Below are 18465 nucleotides of genomic sequence, written 5' to 3'. Positions count from 1 at the left end.
TGCAATGAATAACTCCGGAAAACGTGGCTGGACCCTTCCAGCTTTGGCTATTAAAGGTTTTCATAGCCAAGGAAAGGGCAGCTGGGTTTATTCATTGCACACCTGTTTGCTGACGCCCCCATGTGTTGGCCCCGGCTGGGGTCTAGGGACATAGTGGTTCTCGTGATAGGAAGACGCCTGTGGTCCTTTTGTTATAGGAGATGGTCCTGTCTGTGGTCCCATCCTCCCCTGGGAAACACCATGGGTTCCCACCCCCCACCCCCTGCATAATAATAGTGTGAACACCAGCACACCCGTGGCATGTCATGTGGGTCCACGTGGTTCTCCACCCCGACATACATGCTCCACACCCGCCAGGGCTGCGCTCAGCAGGCCTAGGTGTGGCCGAGGCCCTACGGGGCCTTCTCTGGTGGTGACATCCTGTCACCGTCCATCTTTAATATATTCTTTGCCAAACGCAGTCTTTTTCATTCCACATCTTCCTCTTCGGATTCTTTTTTCTTTCCAATTTCTCTTTGATACTTACTTTCACTTGGACACACACCCACACTCAGAGAAAAACCCTTTTATATTTTTTTTGGTGGCCTTTCCCCCCCCCAACAGGCAGCACTGCGGGGTTCTTTTTTTTTTTCTCATTCTTCCTTCTGTTTAAAATTTAACGGGTGTCTTTCTGTTCCTCTCTCCTCCAGTCTGCTGTGGACAACTGCTCAAAGAGGCCGTGGCAGACAAGTCGAAATACTGCGAGATGATCCTGCCCTTTTTCGAAAAGGAGGCAGCAGGTAGGCAGGCTTCTCAGACCCGCCACCGCCTTCCCGGCTCTGGAGGGAAACTGCTCCGTGTGAGGCTTGCTGGGCACCTGGGGGCTCAGACTGGGGAAACAACTGGGAAATGGAAATGGGGCCTTTCCCCAGGTCGAGGCTCTGTTTTTGCTCCCTGGTTGGTCCTCTTGGCGTCTGAGGGTGTCCCGAGTGAGGGCAGTCCACAGATGCGACGTGTTTCACCAGTGGTGTGGGATGTTTCCATGACTCGAGAAGGCTTGCTTTCCGTAACTGTAAAATCAAGAGCCAGAGAGGCCCCAGGGCTGCCCCCATCTTTCGTCGTTTGGTGTGCAAACAGACTGTGGGCAAATGTTCTGATTTAATCAGCAGTCAGAAGCCGGGAGGTTCAGACAGCTTTGCAGAGATGAGGACGGACCAGCTGTTGGTCCTCAGGGGAGGTCATCTTCCCAGAGCCCCTCTGTGACCTCTGCTCTGAAAGCATTCCCTGGACCCCACCCCTGGGGGCACCTTTGAGATCATTCTGTTTGGTTTCCTGAGTCCTCAAATAAGCCACTGAGAGGAGACCAAGATTCCGAGGCCACGGAGCCAGTTCACCCCAGGCTGGGCTCCTATCTGGGGCGGGCGCCTCCGCACACTCACCCACGTCTCCCACTCAGGCGAAGTGCTGTGGCTCCTCCGGGCAGTCAGCACAAGCTCGTTATCAAGTCTGATATGAACAGGTACTTGCTGTGAAGAGAGCCGACCAGAAAGAAGCTGCCATTGCAAAGGATAATGCGGTGACGGGGGCACATCTGGGCGGAGGTGCGTGGCCTCCTCCTGCCGTTTTCTGGATGGAGTGAGTTGATGAGGAAGCACGGAACAGGCTGCTTGCTCCCACTGGCTCAGAGAGCCCCCCGGGGAGGGCGTCCTGGCCTGGCTCCCCAAGGCCCTCCTTAAGATGTTCTAGTCTCCGGGGTGAAGTTCACGTGAGGTGGAGGTGGGTCCGTCAGACACTGTGGCCTGTGTAGTGAGACCCAGTGATCCCAGCGAGCGTCTGCTCCCTCCTGAGTCACAGGGGCAGGAAGAGGACGGGGCGGGAGCAGGAGCCCTGGGCGAGGAGCTTTGCTGCCCCCCTTCCTGGTTCAGATGCCAGTGCTGCCCCCACCGGCCACGTGGCCCAGGCTTCTCGGAGGTGAGATGCGGGCAGGAAGCCCAGGTTGCAAGGTCCAGGATGCGTGTGCCTGGCACGCGGGAGCCACACTGTTACGGAGAGTGAGAGCGCGAGCCGCAGGGACCAGGCCTGACGCCAACGCAAGCACAGTCGCCCCCCAGCAATGCCCGCTCCCCCTTTACCGGGTGGGGTGCTGGTGCTCACCAGCACCGTAGAGCACATTTCTGGACTAAATGAGTGAATACAATCACGAGTTAAAGGATTTATGTCACTTTAAATGTGCGGCGCAGTATTCCAGCCGCACGGACTGGATGGTAATTTGTTTGGTTCTCCACGAGAGAGCGCTTCATAGCTCAGAAGGAAGGACAACGGCCAAGCAGTGTCGATGGTGCGTACATCTGCGGCGAGGGCGCGCAGGCTTGGACGCTTCTTGCAACTTCTCTGTACTTTTGAATTTTTTTCAAAACAAAAAGTTACAAACAACTAAATATTTAGGTGGTTTCCAAATCTGCGCTCCTTCCGTGGTACTATAACACACCCCCCGTACCTCCTCAGGTTCGCAGACAGCCCGATCATCATAGGGCGCATGGGGGCCTGCCAGCGGTGTGCCTCGCTGCATGGAGCTGAGGGGCGCCCTGCCACCAGCACCCGGGCCGCTCAGGCCTCCGCGGCGTTGCCGCCTCTGGGTGCTGTGCGGCTCTTCGCCGCTGGGACCGGCTTCGTGGTATGAAACGACACAGACGTGCTGTCTTTAAGTCCCGGAGGTTGGAAGGCCTAAAACAGCCACATTGGCAGGACTGCATGTCTCCCTGAGAGGTTCTCTAGGGAGAGTCTGTTTCCTTGCCTCTTCCGTCTGCCAGAGGCCCTTTCCTCCATCTTCAAAGCCAGCAGCGTCTGTGAACCTCTCTCCCTCTGACCGCTAAGAATAAGCAAGGAGTCTGCTCACCGGTGGGCCGAGAGGCAGAGCTGTTTCTCTGTGTGTGGTTTTTGTCATTTATTTTTGGTGTCAGCAGTGGAGACTGCGTGCACAGTTCCCAGTTTTCTATGAACGTGAGCGGGACCGCAGTAGCTTCCATCTTCACTGCTTTGTGCTAAATGTTTTCCTCCTCGGCCTTCTGTTTACCTAGACTACGTAGCGCAATCCTCCTGCACTTCCTACAAAATTAAAGACGCAAAACGGCAACAGCCAATATCATATCTTCCTAACAGAAGCAATAAATTCTGTCATTTCACTACTCCTGACCTCGCAGGGATAACAAAGGATGCGTTTACATCCATCACCGCTAACAAGGTCTCCTTAGTGGGCGGTGGTGATGCTGAGAAACCAGCGCGCTCGGCTGGCAGAGGGCAAGCGGGGGACCCACCCACCCGGATCTGAGGGGAGGGTCGGACTGAACACGGGAACCTCCAGTGACCACAGCTGGAAGCTTCCTGAGCCCAGCATTGCTGGCGTCTGGGGTTTGGGGTGGGAATCGGCCACCTCACAACCCTGTGCTCCGAATCCATTAGGAGACAGACCCAGAGTCTGCTGGGAGCGCTGGATAGAGAATGTGGCAGGGATCTGAGGGCTCGGGCCCCCAAGTCCAGGCCCCAGGATAGGCCAGCCAGGATGCAGAGGTGGCACCTGACAACAAACGGCCACACCCTGCGGGCGGGGACGGGGAGCCCAGCCCAGGCCTCCCCAGGAGGGGCCCGGCTGAGTGGAGGCGGAGGTGGGAAGGGGGTCCCTCCTCCACACTGAGGACGAGGGCCAGCCAGCTGTGGGGGCAGCCGGAGGGACAGGGCCAGTCGGATGAGTGACTCTCCTCTCTGGGCAAGGGTGAGGCGGCGGCAGAGGGAACTCATCCTCCCAGCACTGCCTGGATCAGGAGGTCCTCCCAAGTACTCGAGAGCAGCCGGCTCATCCTGAACGCTTTCTGCCCGTGGACAGAACTCCTGGGAGGGAGAGACACAGTGCTACCACCCCGCCGCCTGCTGGGCCACTGAGGCGCCTCAGGCCTCCCTCCTCGGAGCCCTGGGCAGACACCTCTGCCGAGTGCCAGCGGCCTCCTGGGAGCCCCCGGTCTGTGTTTTCACACATGAGACCCAGGAGGTTCCAGAAGCCCTGCGAGGTCCAGGGAGTGCAGAGACGGGGCAGAGATGCCTGTAAGGGTGCAGAGGTCTCCCCCCAAGGGCAGAGCGCCAGCACCGTGGAGCTGGCAGATGCCGCCGCCGGAGCGTCCTGCCGTGTAGAAGCCCACCCTCAGGGCCGCCCCCTCCAAGCCAGGCAGTCGGTGCCCTTCCGGGGGCCGGATCTCTTCTGCTGGGGACTCTGCCCCATGCTCCTGGCCACGCCTGCTGCCCGTCTCCCCGGGGTTCCTGCCCTTGCAGGCTCCTGCCCTCTCTCCACTTGCCTCGGAGCTGCAAGCCCTGGGGACTGACAGTGTGCTTGTCACAGTGTCGCTCGGCCCCCCTGCTGTCGCCGTCACCACCAGCAGCTCAGAGGATAGATCCAGATGTCATCTTTCTCCCCGCGGAGGCCCTTCCCCTCATTCCCCCCGAGGGGCCGTGCGATGCTGTGTCCCAGTCGTGACCTCCGCAGACTTAGCTGTGTTCTTTTTTGTCCTCACAGGTGCTGCCAACACCTTCTCCTTTCAAATCAGTGGCAAAATTAATAACGGTGTTGTTTTCCCGTCTTTCCACATTTACTGGGCCAAGGACCCCAGGGCCCTCTCTCAGCCCGTCCCAAATCTCTTGATCTTAGGCTCTTGGCGTCAGCACCGTGGACAGAGGGTTGGGCGGATGCTTTATCTTGTGCTCTGGAATTTGAAATTGGTCTAACCTCCTAGACTCATTCCGATTCTAGCCGCGCCGAGCACAGCAGACACGTTCCCTGGGGCTCCGCGTGGCACTCCGTGTGCTACAGCGTCCATGGGAGCCGGGCGCTCTGACACAGGGTGGAGCCGCGCGTCACGCAGGCTTGGCTGCCGGGAAGCTCCCGTCACTTTTACGTGGGAACAAAACAAGTCAAGGCTTCTGGCTTCTGCTTTTGCTTATACGCTGTTTAAAGTTCGATGGTTGGTACTGGCGGGCTCCGGGCCAGGGTGTCCTGTGGCCGTGCGTGCAGATGTCCCTTCCTTCTCCCTGAAATCAGGCAGAGGAGCATCTGGGTCTCAATCCTCTGCATCATCACAGTGGCCACTGCCTCCCCAGGGCGTCCCCAGCTCCTTCTCTGGCCTCGTTGCTCCAAAGGGCCTCTGGGGCTGACATTTCTTAATCCCACAAACCTAGAGCTTCCCGATGGAAGCACTTAATGTAGTTTCCCAATTTTCACTTAATACAAAACCAGCCCTTCTTAACGGCCTCAACTCACCTGAGCAGAAAGAAGTCTGCATTGCTCTATTTTTAGGCCTTCTCCGGGGAATCTCAGTCATGAATTACGGTCCCATGGCTGCTGGTGGTAGGTCTAACCTAGTTGCGGGTGGCTGGGTCTGGTTGGCGGTGCCCGCCCTCTCCCTGGTTCAGGAGGGTGCCTCTGCCCTGGCTCTGGCTGTGCTTTTCCTCGAGCGTTGCTTGGGCTGTCTCTGCAGGCCGGCTGCCCGGGGAAGATACTAACGCAGCCAGAGGTGTATCTCACCCTCGTTGTTTCCGTCTTTGCTCTGAGTGTGTGAGATGTTTGTCTCGGTCGGTCCACACTGTGCTCCGAACACGCTGGAATTGTCAGGTGGGGGAGCCACCAGTGAGAGCGTGTCCCCGGGGTGGGGTTTTGAAGTCAGACTTTTCACATCTCCTGTCGCTCCAGGAGCGGACAGGAGAACTCTGTGTTCCAGCATCTGCCACCCTGGCTTGTTGGCCAAGTTACAGTGAGCCCCTACCTCACTTCACCTCCTTACCCAGCCCCACCCTTGCCAGCATCCCCAACCCCCAACAGCTAAAGGCGTTCAATTAAAGGAGGCCCAGATTCCTTGGTGCACACGCCAGACACGTACTGACTTTCAGGTGAGAAAACAGTGATTTCACTGGCGTAGTAACTTCGCCCTAAAAGCGCAAGTCCTGGTGTGTAGAAAAGGTAGTGTGGAAGGCAGATCATTACCGAGCGTTACCTGTGCCCCCTCCCGTCTACCCTGTGTTTCCCAAATATTTCTGTCTGGAGAAGGTCCCGCATGGCCTCATAGAACCTGAAAAGAGGTGGGAGATTTGATGGAGATTCAAGACTCTGATTTGCACCCTTTCTGGTAATGAGACCTCACCATAGCCAACGCAGCCTTCGGAACACAAACAGGCCAAACCAGCCCCAAACGGGCGTGATTACGAGCGCTTTCCAGAGCCTTCCGCGAGCCCACACCCCAGGAGGCGCGCATCAGCGCTCAGCCGCAGTGCTGCCTTTTTTTTTTTTTTTAAGGGGAATTAATATTCTCATCACTAAATGCACACGAAAGATTCGACAATACCCCAGCTTTTCTCTTTTGTTAAAAACTTGCAAGAGTTGCTGGGTTGAAAGACAAAGTGAATCTGCCCATCTGAGGAGGTAAGCGGAAAGCGATTCGTCGTTTTTAGCAGTGCAGCCTCGGCGAGCTGGAAGCTGTCTTACCGCAGAGGGGAGACCCCGAGGGACCCCTACCCGTTTGCAGCAAGTCTTTGCACGCGGTGTGTTTGTACCAGCTGAAGACAGCGCGTGACTCGCTAAATAATTCACCAGCTGATTAATAGCCTCACAGGGGTATAATTAGGGGAGGGAGAGGCGGCGGGCACAGTAACCGGCGCAGTGCTTGGGGGAGCGGGAGGCTTTATTTTTTTAAAGAAACTTTCTGGGGTGCTGGGCGTTTGAAGATAAGTTGGGAAGAGCTCAGTGCCTCGCCTCTTTTGAAGTGGAAATAGGACAGTTTGAATCCGTCGAGTTTAATTTTTCACAAGCTTTAGGGGCCCCGCGGTGCAACTCCCTTTTTATTATTGAAAAAATCCCACATTTTCCTTTCATTTTTCTCCATACACACGAACACACACACATGCACGCACGCACGCACGCAGTCCAAGCAGTAAGTAATAAACACATTAATTTACTCTTTTTTTCCAAGTGCGGTTTAATTTACTCTTTTATTCAACGTGTATTTTGTTTGCTTCGCCTCCCCCAGATGTGTCCCCACACGTCCCCTTGGCGCCCCCACCCGGAGCCCCCACTGTGGGCTCGCCTCTGGGTTGATTAATGGGCACCCCTGTAATTTATGCCTTTTAAAGGCACCCTCACCTCGGTCTGACAATGCTTTTGAAGTAGCTCCTTTTTTCAAGTCAAACTTTTGACTTTTCCGCTGGGACCTCTACAAAGATTTCCTTCTGGAAAGGAGGCGGGAGCCTCTCCGCCGAGACGGCCCAGAGGAACCGCGGGTCTCAGGGTGGGGGTGCGTTCTGAGGGCCAGAGGCCTGCTAATGAGGACAGCTGGAGAAAGGGGGTCAGCGCCCTGTTTATCAACAGGTCCGGGCCCCTAGAGGGTCCGGCTCCTCGTATTTTAAAACTAGACCTCCATTGCAGAAGTATGCGTCCTCTCTCTACGTTCTTAAAATAGTGCTTTGCCTGGGGCGCCGTCCAAAGCTCCTTCGCCAAAAGGTTGTGAGGCTTCCTGCTGAATGGCCAGGCCGGGGGGAGCCTGAGGCAGCTCCTTTGTGCTGTTCATTCTGTTCTAGGAAACGCCCCTCCCCCCAGAAGAGTGGGCTGGTCTTGTGGCACCAAAGAGGAGCAGTGCGCCCGCCCGGCGCCTGCTGGGTGTCGGGCACCCAGGTTATAAAACCAGCAGTGGGCCCAGAGGCGCCTGGTGGCCTTCTCACTCTGAGCAGAGCGTCTGGAAGCATCTCCTCTCCACGGACAGCCCTGCGGGCTTCCAGCCCACTCAGCTGTGAAATCGTCTGCGACAGGCCAGACCCCGAGGCCCCAGCCTTCTCCTCCAGCCAGGAGGTCTCCCGGTGCAGCCCCTCCCACCCCCTGAGGCAGGTGCAACTGAAGCCCCTCTCCCCCCTCCCCGATGCCCTGGAGGGGAGCTGACACCGGCTTTCTCCTCCCGCTGTGACTGGGGCCTGAGCTGTGACCTGCAGCCCCTACACCTCTGACAGTAGCCACGTCCCTGAAACAGCCCAGGGACAGGAGACCTGCCGGGGTCTGGCAGCTGGAAGGCAGTGCCGAAACTTCCTGGTGGGGAACTTGGCCCAGCCGTGACAGCCTGGGGGGAGGCGCAGGGCCCACACCTTCAGCTCTGCCCCGCGAGCCCTGCTCTGGGCGAGAAGGGAGCACGGGATAGAGGGAGGGGTTTGAGGGGTGGGGGTGGACAGACCTGGGGGCAGGAGGTGAGAGAAGAGTTTGGAGTACAAAGCGAAGCGCCCACCACCCCCACTCGCCCTCCAGGAACATCCCATGGGACACACCCGTGACCTTGACTGCTAGAGCTCCCATCTTACTGCCCTCTCTCCTTTTGGACACAGGTTACAGGGAGGTCAGATGGACCTTGCCTGGGACCCCTCCAACCCTGGTATCTGCTCTCCCAGCACCCCCACTGCCTGCTTCTGCTCCTGCTCCATCTGCCCCCTCCCCGACCCCCATTGCCTGCCCGTGTGGCTTGTAGTAGGAGCTCAGCTAATGTTTGCGAAGGAAGGAAAGAAGGAAGAAAGGCAGGAAAGAAGGCAGGGAGGAAGGCACGAAGGAAGGCAGAAAGGCAGGAAGGACGGCAGGCGCACACAGCAGCTGGCCCGGGATGGCGCTGTGTGACATTGGGATGGCATCAGGAGCCCAGAAGCTTCCTCCTGTGGCCTGCATTTCTATACAGACAAGACCCCATTCGTCTTGAAGGAACAAGGGGAGGACAGGTGGCAGAAAGCAGCAGGCGGCCTGAGGGTTTCTGGAGAGGTGGCCAACCACGGTCACTCCTGCGTGGTCAAGGGAGAGGCTGCAGGTCTGGGCTGTGGAATCGCCACTTGACTCCAGTTTCTGCCCCTGCCCCGCGATGTGACCTGGGACAAGCCCCCCGGCCTCTCAGAGCCATGGCTCCCTCACTAGAAGGCGAGCTGCTCGCAGTGTCAAAGTCTCGGTGTGCTAGGTGTCTAACTCAAAAGTCTGAAATGCTTAGCGCAGCGCACGTCACACGATGGGCCACTTACTGGATACTTCATTATTATTAATAGTAGTGGCAGCGTCATTGTCACTGGAGAAGAAGCAATGGTAGCACCATCGTTGAGTGTACGCATATGTTTCACATGTGGATTTTTTTGTACTTTATTCTTTTCCTGTGACTGGTGCCAGCTTTGGGAGCCAGGTCCCTGGGGTCACCAGGAACCGGCAGAAGCCCAGGCTGCTCTGCCTCTGGCGCTCCCAGGACTTCAGGCAGGGCGTGGCGGGGAGGCCTTGACTCCCTGATGACTTACCATCCTTGGCATGGCTCGAACGGCGGGAGAGAGCTGAGCCGCTCCTCTGCGGCCCCAGGGAGGTTCTCAGTTCTGGTGTCGACTTGGTTCCTCGGTTCTTCTCCCTGTTGCATCTGCTGGGGCAGGAGTCTTCCTCCCCGTGCCCGGTGCCTGGAATGAGATGCTTGGACCAGCTGCGGCTGGTCGGGCGTCTCTCCCTGCAGCCCCTCCACGTGGCCGGCCTGGGCTTCCTCCCACCATGGCGGCCTTGGGTGAGTCGGCCCCTCGTGTCGTGGCCAGCTTCCCCTAGCACGGGCGTCCCGAGGAGGCCAAGGCGGCAGTGATGGCTGGGGAGGGGGACGGGGTAGACCACGGAGCTTCTCCTGACCCAGCCTCAGAAGTCCCAGAATGAGCTTCCCCCGAGTCTGTTCATCCCCCTAGTTAGTGAGCCAGCCTGGATTCCAGGGGAAGGGGATCAGAACCCGCCTCTCGGGGAGGGTACAGCTCAGGAGTAGCGCATGCAGGTGGTATGCACAAGGTCCTGGATTCAATCCCCAGTACCTCCATCAAAATAAATACTTAATTACCTCCCACAAAACAAAAAAGAGCCCACCTCCCAACGGTAGGCGTGACCACCTCTAATCTACCAACGTGGGGGAGGCTGGAACTGAGCGCTTCGGTTTTGCTGAAGATTGGCTGCATCCTGTGACCTTGGAGGTTGAGCATAGATGGCCTTGTAGGTCCTCAGGAGCCTGGGGGATGGCATGACTCCAGGAATGTCTTCAGATGTGACGTGCCACATAAGGGCTTGCTGAGCACTCAGAGACCGCAGAGTCCAATTCCCTTTTAGAGGAGACACCCCAGTTGGGAGGAAAAGCGACTTGCCCAAGGGCACACTGTGAGTGGAGGGCAGGATTCATGCTGCTGCTTCCCCTGAAATGTTGGCAGAGAGTGAGCAGGTGGCCCCAGAGCCAGGTGGCCTGGGTTTAAATCTGGGCCCCATAGCCTGTTGGTGTGTAGCCCTGGGCGAGTGACTTCCTCTCTCTGTGCCTCAGTTTCCTAGCCTGTAAAATGGGGTTGTTATGAAGAATACATGGATTGCTGCTTGTATTAGAAAATCCACACTTAGCACAGAGCCGAGCTCATGCTTGTTAAATGAATATGCCGTGACGTCTTTTCTGTCCCAGAAAACGGGGCTCTTGGTTGTCCTCAGGTTTCCCGGTAGAGGCTGATTCTCTCCTCACAGATCACGTGGGCAGTGGCATTCTCTCCGCCCTTGAGACCTGGGGAACATACCCGGTTTTGAGCCCTGACTTCATTAAAATGGAAAATCGTGTTCCTTAAACTCTTTGATCTGCGGCGTATAGTTAACATTAACACGCTGCACTTTACAGCAATCCAGTCCACACACAGACTGCTGACCTTGTCTCATTTTCCACTAAAAGATGCAAAAATGTATTTTAAGAATAACTAATTATCCAATTGTTAGACATTGTGTGTCTAAGTGAGCATTTTTATGAAAAGTCGTCTTGATTTGCTAAGTGAAGCACCATTTATTTATAGAAGAAAGTCTGTTTTTATTTTTATTTTTTAAATCAAAGCTATTTAGCTTTGTTTTTTTAAAAAAAATTCGTGGAATTTTTTTGGGGGCAGGAATTAGGTTTATTTATTATTTTAATGGAGGGACTGAGGATTGAAGCCAGGACCTCGTGCATGCTAAGCAGGCACTCTACCACCGAGCTATACCCTTCCCGCAAAGAATGTCTGTTTTTAAATGGTCTTTTTTTCTCGTCTAAAACCTCCTTTGCGAGACAAACCCAGGGACCCCCTGCTGGGGGGCTGCCTCTCAGCTGCGGACGGGTCAGCGGTGTAGGCCCCTCAGTCTTATCTTTGCTTTCGGCCCGAGTAGACGTGGCAACAAGAGGAGTGATGGGAAGTGGTAGGAGGGGGGTAGCCTCTCACCGAGGGATGGACAATCCAGAACATCCACCTAGCTGGTGACAGCCCCACCCCAGTGTCCTTTTCTGGACTTGGGACAAAAGCCAGTATTAAAAAATTCGTTATTTCCTGGCACCATTGTCCACCACGCAGATCTAAATGTTGCTGCTTCAGCAATGTAGGCGTTAGGACACAGACGCTCGGGACCTGAGGACGTCTTAGGAGACATCTGTTCCATCTTGTGCCGGGGAAACACCGACTGGCCATGCAGGCGCTTGTCTGGGGCAAGCGGCTGGTGTTTACGAAGGAGACAAGCTATCCAGGGGTCTGCTTCTCGCTGAAAAATTGCAGAGCACGACCAGTTCCAACAGCCCAGTTTCTCCAGTGACCTCGTACATGGGTTTTAGAAATGTTCTGTTGTGCCTGCTTGGGGTGCAGGATCCATGGTTGACCAGCAGGTGGCAGTAAATAATAAACAAACAGCATCATTAACGGAACACCTGGCCGGGGTCCTGGCGCCGCTGGCACTGCAGATCCTTCTCAGACACTCCTGATTTCTGGTTACGGCAGCGAGGAGGGCTTACAGGCCTCAGCGGCCAGGAATCAGTGTCATCCGGAGGGCAACTGTCTCCCAGACATGGTGGCGTTCAGCTTTCCCTGAATTACAACCTGTATCCTGGGCCAAGCCGCCAACCTGGGGCTGAGACGTGGTGAGGGGGTGGGAGCCCCGTTTCTGTCAAGCACAGTACGCATGAGACGGAAGCCAGAACCCAAAACAAAAGCAGCCCTTTCTCCTCCACAGTCTGGTTCCTCTCCAAGACTCTCCCACTGGGCTTCTTTCCGGAGGGCGCGGGACCCAGGGACTGTGCAGGGACGCTGGGAGGGGGGACAGAAGAGACACTGAGTCTTCCACGAACCCTGACAGAGAGCCTAGTGTCACTTTACTTGATTTCAAATGGGGCCTTGAAGAGAGAAAGACATCACAGCGGGGGGTGTGTGTGTGTGTCCTGGAGGGCGCGGAGAGGTGGTGTCGGAGAGTGCCTGGGTGTGTGTGGGTGGGTGTCTAAGTGTATTTGTGGGGGTCGGGTGAGGTTCTCAGCTTTTTCTGATCTGCCCTGGGGTGGTGGGAGGGTTAAATGGTTTATTCTGGGTACGTCAATCAACCTTGGGTCTTTTTTACTTTTAAGCACCAGCTGAGGGAGCTATTTCCTTTTCCCACATTTTGTCCAGCGTTCCAGGGCCGGCTCCAGCAGCCTCAGTGCCCCTGTGCCCCTGACCTCCCCAGGGACCACAGGCGGCAGCAGGAAGGGCTCCCAGCCAGTCCCCTGTCCTCAGCTCCGTTTCCGCAGGAGAATCTCAAGCTGGCCCAGGTGCTCTCTCTCCAGGCCCTCCCTGACTCCCACTCGCCCACTCTCTGAGCTGGACCTGACTGAGGATGTCAGACCTGTGGCTCGGGAAGAACAGTCCCGTCCAGTCACCTCATGGGTGGCCTGACTCACAGCGGCACGTTCTGTCCAAGCCGTGCAACTGAAGTGCAGGAGAGAGCTTGAGGGGGGCCTGGGCCTCTAAACAGGAGTGGCTCCCCTTCAAGACAAAGGGTGGGCCAGGTGCCCTGCGTGGGGTAGGTGGGGGAGCTGGTGGGACGCCCATGGGGCCCGGGAACCTCTCATCTTTGACCATGGCTCCCCGTCAACTCCAGTGCCAAGGATACCCGGCAGGCAGGGAATAAATGGGTTGAGGTTTTAATAACCCCGAGGTCAGTGTGAGGACTGCCATCTTTTATGGAAGATTTTCAGGATTAAAAAAAAATCCTGAAACCGTGTGGTGTGGCCTTATGATATAATAGGATATTCATATCTTGCACTTTGCTAAATTTAGGGTTGACAGGACGTTCTGGAGAGGTAGCCTTTGGCAGTAGCTTATATGCCGGGTAACGTGTTAACTGTCAGGCCCGGAAATCAACCCCGAGGCACCTGACTCAGTGGAGGAGACTTCACACGGGGCTGAAGGCCTCTCTGTGAGAGGAAGATGAAGAGACGCACAGAATTATCAAGGAGACGTTAAACTTTCAGCAGAACACGGCAAGCGAGATCTGTTCCTAAAAGGCCGCATTTTTGCTGAACTGGCTGGTCAGACCATGTGGGGTTGGAAAAGCGAGTCCGTAGCCTACAGGGGAAGAAAGGCAGCGGTGAAACAAAGATGCAGAGCAGAAATCCTGCCTCGGGAGGGAGGAGCAGGGGTGGACTCGGGGAGATGTACTGCAGGCAGGGTCTTCTGGCTTCACCCTTGGCCCCTGGGCCTGCACGCCGCCGTCAGGAGGGCCACGCACTGTCAAGGTCACTGGCCCTGGAGGTGGCGTCCAGAGGGGTCTGTTGTTCGTTTTAGCCGCCAGCAGTGTTTACCAGGCCTGCAGAGGAGGCCCCTGTGCTGGGGAGGACCACTGAGCCCCCATGGCCTCACAGCCCACTCTCTCCCAGGCCCCGGGAGCTCCGGGTACCAATATTCAAACTTGACTGAGACACAGAGAGGCTAACAGCCTCATGGGAGGGTCTGAGCATCTTCCCCAGGACTGCCGGGAAGGGCAGATCTGGGCGAGTACCTGTGATGCCGGGCTCCGGGGCCCGGGGTCCAGAGCAGGGTTACCGAAGGGCGAGGGCTCCATTCAGCACCTCTGGTCCCCCCAAAGTGAGAGCCACTTCTGGGGTGCGAGGAGAGCCTTCCAGGGAGATTTCATCCTTTGCCTCTGTTTTTTTTTTTTTAATTTGGGTTTTTTTTTAGGGGGGTGGTAGTTGTTTATTTGTTTATTTATTTTTAAAATGGAGGCACTGGGGATTGAACCCAGGACCTTGTGCCTGCTAAGCATGTGCTCTCCCACTGAGCTGTACCCTCCCCACCCCTCCGTCCCCCAGCCTTTGTCCCTTTGGAGTGGTCTCTCACAGTGGCCATGTCTACCTTCTTTAGGCTTTTAAATAGTTTCCTTTAAACAAAAACCCTACTTTCTAATCTTTTTTAAATTGGAGTACAGTTCACAATGTGTCAATTTCCAGTGTACTGCATAACGTTTCAGTCATACATACACATACATATATTTGTTTTCACGTATGTTTTAATTGTAGATTACTATAAGGTATTGAATATAGTTCCCTGTGCTGTACAGAAGAAACCTTTTGTTTATCTACTTTATATATGGTAGTTAGTAGCTGCAAATCTCGAGCTCCCAATTTATCCCTTCTCACCCCCTTGGCCCCCTGGTAACCGTGTGTTTACCATGTCTGTGAGTCTGTTTCTAAAGCCCTACCTTTTAGATGGAGTATTCTCTCTCCTTTCAACATATATGAAAAGGAGAGAGACTAGAATAATGAATTGCAGGTATAATGAAGCCACATGTGTTTGTGGTCACCCGTGGCGCATCCAGAGCCACCTACAAGACCCCTCCCCCAACAGGACTATTTTGAAACAAACCCCAGACGTCAGCATGCATTCCCTTGACTGCTGTTTAGTCCCCAGGTCGGCTGTGCTGCAGGAGAAAGGGACCCCTGGGGGAGGAGCATTTCCCACGGCCACGGGACCTGACCCAGTGCTCGGGAGGCAGTCCTGGTCCTGGGAGACGGCACTCTGCGTTCACTCATTCATTCGCCCACTCATTCAGAGTGTTTCTAAGTGCCTATCATGTGGCACGTGGCACATGCCCGGTGCTGGGGCGTAGCAGTGAGCCTGACTTAACAGGGGTCCTGCCTTCTCGGGGGTGGGCACAGAGGGTGGGCATACAGGCGTTAAACGAATAGTGCACCAGGGACTACTGATCCACAGTCGCGGTGAGGCCCTCTGAGGAGCAGTGACTCCAGAAAAGAGGGGCTTGTTTGGTTTTGGCTCAAAGCTGGCATCCGTGTCAGCTTTCACCTTCTTCCCGCGTCTTCCAGAAATGCGGCCTTGCCCCCTGAAGCCCCGCGTGTCCCGTGTCTCCGGTGTCTGTCGGCTTTCCAGCCAGGATGTGTTGACTTAACGTTATTTTCTCTCTCAGCTCCTGGACCCCCAGCCCCCAGCGACTGGCTCTAACTCACGGCCCTCTCTCCCCTGTGCATGTGTAGTGTGTGCATGTGTGGGTGTCTGTATGGAGGTCGAGGCATATTTAAATGAGGCCATATTATACAAGCTGTTTACTTGCTTTCCCCCCCCCTTTGCTATTCTGTCAGAGACCTCTTTCCAAGTCAACATGTTACCGAACCAAACTTGGGTCCACTCGCCCAAGCACAGCAAAGCCGACCTCCTGCCCCTGGGTTGCGGTGAGGGGAAGTGCAGCGTTTACTGCAGGCACCAAGCAGGGCGTCGAGGGCAGCCTGACTCCCCAAAGGCTTTCAGAGAGAGGGTTTTGAAGACAGAGTCGGGAATGGTGGGCTGTGATCAGCTCGTGGACATCCTTCTGATTGGTTGGTGTGAGGTCATGTGGAGTCAAGGTCATCAACCTGGTTCCAGCCAGCGCGTCTGGGGTCCAGTGCGTGTGGGGAGCAGGCAGTTAACTTCCTCCACCTGGTGGGGGTTTCAGTCTCTGCAAAACAGCCACAGGATGTAGCTCAGAATACCATCTACAGCCCTGGAGCAGGCACTGAAGGTCCTGACTTTGTTTAATGGCTAAACTGTTATTATTTTATCTTGCTTGACTGTTTTCCTTACTTTCTGCATTTTCTCAAGTCTCTGATTAAATGTTCCCTTTGGAACTTGGGGAAGCCTAAGAGAGTAATGTTTTTCTATACACAAGAGGCAGGCAGAGGACATGGGGTGTGTGGAGGGGTCTGTTCTGGGAAGGCCCCAAATGGTCCTGCTTGCTTACAAACATAAATATAAATGATTTTTCAAAGGTTACGTAACATCACATCTCATAAGTATACCATGCATTCTTCATTTAAGCTGTCCTCTACTGATGGACATTTAAAATTGTTTCCGATTGTCACTATTATAAACAGTGCTGAAATGAACATCTTTGTGTGCACATCTTTTGCCGTCTCTGCTATTATATGTTCGGTGTAAATTCTTAGAAACATGATTGCTAAGCCAAAAGGCTTGTACATTTTAACTTTTGATGCCAGTCAGGAATTCCCACTAGAATTCTTTGTCAAATTAACAGGGAAAAAACAAATCCCAAACAAAAAATCTTTGTGTTTCTATCTGGTCAGATTTCTTCCCAGCTGACAAACTGCCTTGGGCAGGTCACTGAAGCCACAGCCCTTCTGGACCGTGATTTCTTAACACTGAAATGAGGGAGGTCCACAGGCTGACCTTCCAGGCCTTTCCCTCTCAGAATCACCAAGGCGCTGAGCCTACTGCCCACTGCTGTCCCCAGAAGGCTGCAGCTCAGCCCTCCCTCCTGCAGTGCAGCTTGGTTTCCAAGCAGGACCCAACTGTTGAAGAAAACAGTCAAATTATTGGCCCCATCCAGTCCTCGCCTTCGAACAACTGAGGCTTTAATGAACCCTGGGTGTCACTGGTCAGCAAACTAATTACCCAGCGGACCTCCTCCTCAAAGGCCAAGTCCACTCCAGGCCTACAGCTCTCTCCTAAAGCCAGATTCAAACTCAGATGTGGGACTTCATGTTGTGATTAAGGGCCCCATGTTCTTGCCAGTGGTTTCATCATAGCCATCTGCTGGGGATCTGAGCAAACTTCTAGAAGGAATTAAGATCATGCCCACACATCCCTCCCAAAGACCTCTGATGGATCTGGGAGCTCCTGTGAGCCGTCTCTAGGCCCCACAACAGCCAGTGAGGCAGGTGTCACAGAGGAGGACACTGAGGTTCAGGGAGGTCCCATGGCTGGACCACAGGGCTCTCAGCTCACACTTGCTCAAAGAAAGGAACCCAGGGGCTAAGAGTTGAGTCTCCTGGCTTTTATTCTAAGGAACTCTCATAAAAGCAGCTCTATTTGCAGATCCTCCTGCAACCCCCACCCCACTTACAGCTCAGCCCACCCACCTTCCCAGTCTGCAGACGAACAGACTGGAGCTTAGAGTCTCCCAGATGGTTGGGGCTGACCTGGGACTGGGAGAGCGATGCAAAGAGCTCTTTTTACCACAGCTGGCCTCTCTGGGTCCGGGAGTCTATTTCTGGTTTGTAAGTGTGTGATATTTGTCTTTGTGTGTCTGACTTACTGGCCTCTCTCTAACAGGGCATTGCTAGAAGCTTGGGGTGTCCCGCAGATGCTCAGGGTGTCCAGGGACTTGAAGGGCACGGTGCTGGTGGGGTCAGCAAAAGATGGTTTCCTTTTAGAAATTCAGAAAGCCGGAGCTATGAGCTGCTGGTTTGCATTCAGGGTTTCTCAGCCGGAGCTCCTTGGAGACTTTACAGGAGGTCAAGTGCTGTCAACCAGCCACATCCTTGGGCCCTGGGGACCCCCGTGGGGACTCCACTGGCTGATCCCCCAAAGTGAGCAGTCGGTGGGCAAAGCTGGAAACGCTTCTGGACGTTCTAGCTCAGGATCCTGAGATGAACCTCTGCATGCTCATTCAATATGTATGCATCGAAGACCAACACGTGATCCTTCCCAACATGGCCTGGGCGTGGCCGGAGCCCCTTCCTTCCTGAAGACCTGGCAGGGCCTCCCTACCCCCACTTCCCGCAGACCACGCTGCTCCAGCCACACCGGCCAGGCTTACTCCTTCAATGTGCCAAGATCATTCCAGCCTCGCGGGCCCTGCCCTCGCCATCCCCTCCACCCAGAACATCCCCAGATCTTCACGAGGCCAGACTCACCGTTTAGATCTTGGCCCATTGTGACCTCCCCAGAGTCCATCCTGGACCCAGACAAACCAGCAGGCTCCTGTCCCTTGGTTTGTTTTCTTCATAGTCTTCCTGGCTCTCTGAAATGGTTTTTTATATATCTGTGTATGATCTGTCTCCCCGGCTAGAATGTAAACTTCAGGAGGGCAAGACCCTTGGCTTCTTGCTTGTGACGCGTGGCGTATAAACCCGGCACCTGGACACAGTGAGGATGCCACGTTAACGCTCCACTAGAGCCGCTGCGAGAGGCTTGCTTCTGTGCAGCTTCCTATTTCAGTGAGAGCATCGAAGTATTCAGGGTGGACCTGGGTTGGAAAGCTCTGGGCACATTCTTAACGTACATTGCCTTTAACCTGTATATATTTCTCTTGACAGAAAACATGTGGTTTCTGGATCAGAGACTCATAATTTATTCACACAGTAACCTGAGCACGGCTCCCCACACCCCGATTGCGCACAGGGGCCG

General features: G+C 55.0%; 1 protein-coding gene across 5 annotated transcripts in view; it reads left to right on the top strand.

Moving 5' to 3' along the window:
* Positions 1 to 18465, top strand: part of AK8 (adenylate kinase 8) — a 121091-nt gene that overhangs the window by 54707 nt on the left and 47919 nt on the right. For all 5 annotated transcript variants that reach the window (XM_072960362.1, XM_072960363.1, XM_006216597.3 and 2 more), the window contains one exon: positions 690 to 779. In XM_072960362.1, the coding sequence (XP_072816463.1) occupies positions 690 to 779 (90 nt within the window). The remainder of the gene's footprint in view (positions 1 to 689; positions 780 to 18465) is intronic.

Source organism: Vicugna pacos, chromosome 4 (genome assembly GCF_048564905.1).
Source record: "Vicugna pacos chromosome 4, VicPac4, whole genome shotgun sequence".
In the NCBI taxonomy this organism is placed as follows: Eukaryota; Metazoa; Chordata; class Mammalia; order Artiodactyla; family Camelidae; genus Vicugna; species Vicugna pacos.
The sequence above is the reverse complement of the archived record's forward strand: the minus strand, read 5'-3'. Positions and strand labels throughout refer to the sequence as shown.